At 36.8% G+C, this 3994-nt stretch overlaps 1 protein-coding gene across 1 annotated transcript; it reads right to left on the bottom strand.

Moving 5' to 3' along the window:
- Nucleotides 1-222: 222 nt before the first annotated feature.
- On the bottom strand, nt 223-3115 carry LOC134228660 (fructose-bisphosphate aldolase-like). The gene is made up of 7 exons (XM_062710337.1): nt 2960-3115; nt 2316-2582; nt 1672-1832; nt 1227-1310; nt 946-1120; nt 596-795; nt 223-341 (listed from the first exon to the last, which is right to left on the bottom strand). Exons 1-7 carry the CDS (start codon nt 3069-3071, stop codon nt 249-251), a joined length of 1092 nt encoding a protein of 363 aa, XP_062566321.1. The 5' UTR covers nt 3072-3115; the 3' UTR covers nt 223-248.
- Nucleotides 3116-3994: the final 879 nt, after the last annotated feature.

The raw sequence follows: 3994 nt of genomic DNA, 5'->3' as shown, positions 1-3994 counted from the left end.
ACTCTGAAGCTGGTGTAGCATGTTGAAAGATGTGAGATCAGTTGGAAATAAACTATATAGCACATCAAGATGGGAATGTACAAGATATATTATGACATTTAAAAATGATGTTGCATCCTGTAATCGCTACCAAGAGATTAAGATGAGGTTCTCAAGTCTCCCAGGTATTGCTCTAAATGTTTCTATTGCGGATTTTATTATTTATTACAGTTTCTACTGCAGTAGTATTTTATTGTTTATAACGGCCTTTAGTACGAGTGGTTGGCTACAAACAGAGACTCTCCTGAAGCTTTTCCTGATTCTCCTCCTTGGTATTTTCCCATGGCAGCAAGTCCATTGGCCTACATAAAGAAGATTTTAAAATACTTCATGACATGTTATGAACAGCTTTAATTTTTTTTGGAGGGGGGGGGGGGGTTAAGGACTATGCAAAAGTTCGCCGATTACATATCCAGGGTTAGAGAAGATTTTCAAATGTATTTCAATCTTAAAATGGATTTTACAATTTTGGTAAAGGGCACAATAATCTGCAATCATGCAAACTATTTGCCTGATTGATGTATAGTAGAGAAGAAAATTGTTGAAGACTTCATACCCTAGCTCTGGTCAGAAGTTGCTGCTGTGCAGCCTTCACGTTCTCATCCTTGCCCTGCCAGGCCTTCAGTACCGAGGCCTGTAAAGCTCGCCCGAATGAGAAGGTAAGAGCCCAGGGCTTGGGGCCTTGACAGAGATTTATGGCATTCAGATTGATGGTAGAATCTTCCTCAGACTGGCCTCCTGACAAAAAGGTGATCCCTGGAAAAAGGAAATTGTAAACCACAGGTAAGATAGATAAGAAAAAGTTCTAAAAAAAATGTATGAATTAAGAAGTAATCATATTCTTGTTTACTTAAGATTAGATTATGTTCATTACCAATGTGCTTAAAAAACCAAGAGAGTACAAACCCGGTACAGCTGCAGGTACCCCCCTACTGAGGGCTATGACTGTGGCTCTGCCGTTCTGTTCAGGTGTGTATTTCTTGGTACAGGACTGACCCGCAGTGACCATGTTTGGTTTCAGTAACGTTCCCTCCAGAAAGACGTGGTGGTCAGCCAGGGCTTTGTAGGTGAAGGCAAGAACCTGGAAAATAACAGGTAAAGAGTTTCCTATGTTAATTAAATGCCTGTATAACAAGTGTAATTTGTGGATTCCTTTGTAAAGAGTTATATGAAATATGTGTTTTTACCTGTTCAGTTACTTTTTGTGCTGTTTCTAAATCATGGTCTCCATCACAAAGGACCTCTGGTTCAACTATTGGAACAAGGCCATTCTTGAAAAAAAATTATAAGTGAAAAAGGAGTAATTTATTTTAACATAAAGTGAAACCAGTCTGACATGCACAATAACTTCGTAAATATTCTGTTCTCTTTCCATTCCCATTTAACATTTTTCAATGTTCTTTACACTATTTATATCTTATATCTTATATCCTATATAATCTGACTGAAAAATATTGTCCCCAAGTGCATGTTGAATCAGACAGGTTTCAGTGTACATGCCTTACCAAAAAACAGTCTAAGAAAGCATACTCATTTGCCAATAGATTTTCTCATATTGTTTAAAGATTAAAAAAAATACAAAATATCTTTTTACTCAAAAGAAAAAGCATATGTATACTATTCACTACAAACCTGTTGACATATGCTGGCATACCGAGCCAGGACATTAGCATTCTCAAACATGGCCTGATAGGTAGGGGTGTGAGAACCGATCTTGAGAACACATCTCCATTTGGCAAATTCTGCTCCATCTTTCTTATACTGTGCACAGCGTTCAGATAAACTATCCAAACCTGGAATAAAAGTCATGGAATCTAAAGCAATGTTCATTAATTACTTTCAAGCTAAGAAAGAGCAAGGGTTTTTTTGTTTTTGAATAACTTCTTTTGTAATAATTCAAAACATTTTTATACCCCCCGCTTGAAAAGTGGGAGGGTATATAGTAATCGGTATTTCCATCCGTCCGTACATCCGTTACGCTTTGGGGTACCCATCTCTTATCCGCAACTCCTCTCATACCACTGAAGGAAATTTAATGAAACTTTCACAGATTCTTATTTCCATATTGTCATTGTGCATCTTGATCCGACATATATTTTTGATTTTCCAGAGCAAAACATGGACACTGCCATTATATTCATATGGGAAGGCGGGGGGTATCATTTAGTGAGCTCATTGCTCACAGTACCTCTAGTTTAGTATAATATTTCATGTAGTATTTTTCTTTTTCTGCAGATTAATATTAGTAAATTTCCATTTTTAGAGAATAAGTGTACCTTGTGTTGTACTCTCTCCATCTGTTCCGGCAAGGGGAACAACTCCTTTGTCGACCTTGATGCCAGGAATCATGCCTTTGTCCTTCAGAATCTTGACAAATGGTGTGCCATCCTTTGCTTTCTGGTAGAATGTCTCATGGAACAGAATGACACCACTGATATTCTGGGCGACCACAGGGTCCGCTGTAAACAACAGTTCCCTGTATCGCCGTCTGTTCTCCTCCGTATTCTCTACCCCAATGGAGGCAAACCTCTTACCCATTGTACCTACAACATAATTATTACTTCTAGAAAAGTGGTTTTAGATCAGTGCTGCAATACATGTATGATTGAGGGTCCTTGTCCCTAAAGGGGATTTTCAGTATGATACTGCTACTCAAGTTTCTTGTCTGCCTGCTTTTGAAAATCAAAGACAGTTATTGTTTCCTGTCTTCATCTCTCAGTAACAATAACACATACCGTCCATTGAAAGTTGAAAATCTCTAAAACACAGTGACAATGCTTAAAATATTAAGAGGATTCCTCAACATGCTCAATATTACAATCTTTGAATTGTACATTAGTTATGAGTAACAGTGCATTTATTTATTCCTTTCAATGTAGCAGTGTAGTGGTAAATGAATTCATCAGACTTTGTTTCTTACCAGTGGATTCATCAGCTGCCAGTATTCCCTTCCCTGGTGCCACGATGGCATTGGCAATCCTCCTGAGCTCATTCTCTTGATCAGCAGTCAGGTATTGTGGAAATGAAGGCATGATTGAATGTTACAGTACAAAGTCCAGATCTGAAACAACGTAAAAAACAAAACTGGAAATGTCATATTTTAATGGTAATATACACAAATATCCAGGTAGTACAGAAAATTTGCTGTATAACTAAATGTTAATTGCCACAAACAAGTTTAAAAAATGCAGTCTGTCCTATTTGCAGGAAGAGATCAGCTGGTGTGAGATAAATGAAGTTCAAGGGAAGACCCCCAGAATATAGGTCACAATAAAGATTTGCAGACAAGCTGATAACAGCTAGGACAAACACTATACGTCTACCGGGGTACTTTTTGGATTACTGTCCCAGTATGTATTATAAATATTAGGGTAACTGCAAGATTATACTGGTATTCATACATAATTACAAGTGAAAGTGATAACAATTAATAAAAAAAATCAACTTAAAAAGTCCTCATTAAAAATATGGGATCAATACTGATCAAACTTAATTACATGTTAAACATGCAAGTTATTGGCCACAAGTCCCTAACAAGATTACAATTCTTCTTTTTCTTTTTACCTATTTCATTTTGATTTTTAATGAACATGTTTAATGTCTTCTTGCCATCAAATTAACTGATGTTCAATATACCTTTCATATCAGGCTTACCAGGTATTTCTATCAATAAATATGACAATGATCAAGTAACAGCCTACTCAGATGATGGGTCATGACTCCTGAGCATTGATAAAATGGGTCAATACAGATTCATTGTATGCCTGTGACTGTCAGTGTAGTGTTAAATAGATATTATGTATAAATATGCAAATAACAAATAATACAGGGCCTTGTTCATCTCTCTCCCATGACTTTATAACTGGCATACCCTACGAGCATATGAAAGACCAAAACCAGACTGAGACAAAGGATATCTATATCACACTACATGTACTAGTACATGTTTGAATGG

The sequence above is a fragment of the Saccostrea cucullata genome, unplaced genomic scaffold (assembly GCF_032062105.1).
Source record: "Saccostrea cucullata isolate Sc308-1 unplaced genomic scaffold, CSIRO_AGI_Scuc_v1 ctg131, whole genome shotgun sequence".
NCBI classification, from domain to species: Eukaryota; Metazoa; Mollusca; class Bivalvia; order Ostreida; family Ostreidae; genus Saccostrea; species Saccostrea cuccullata.
Note: the sequence above shows the minus strand (reverse complement) of the source record. Positions and strands in the feature narration are given on the sequence as shown.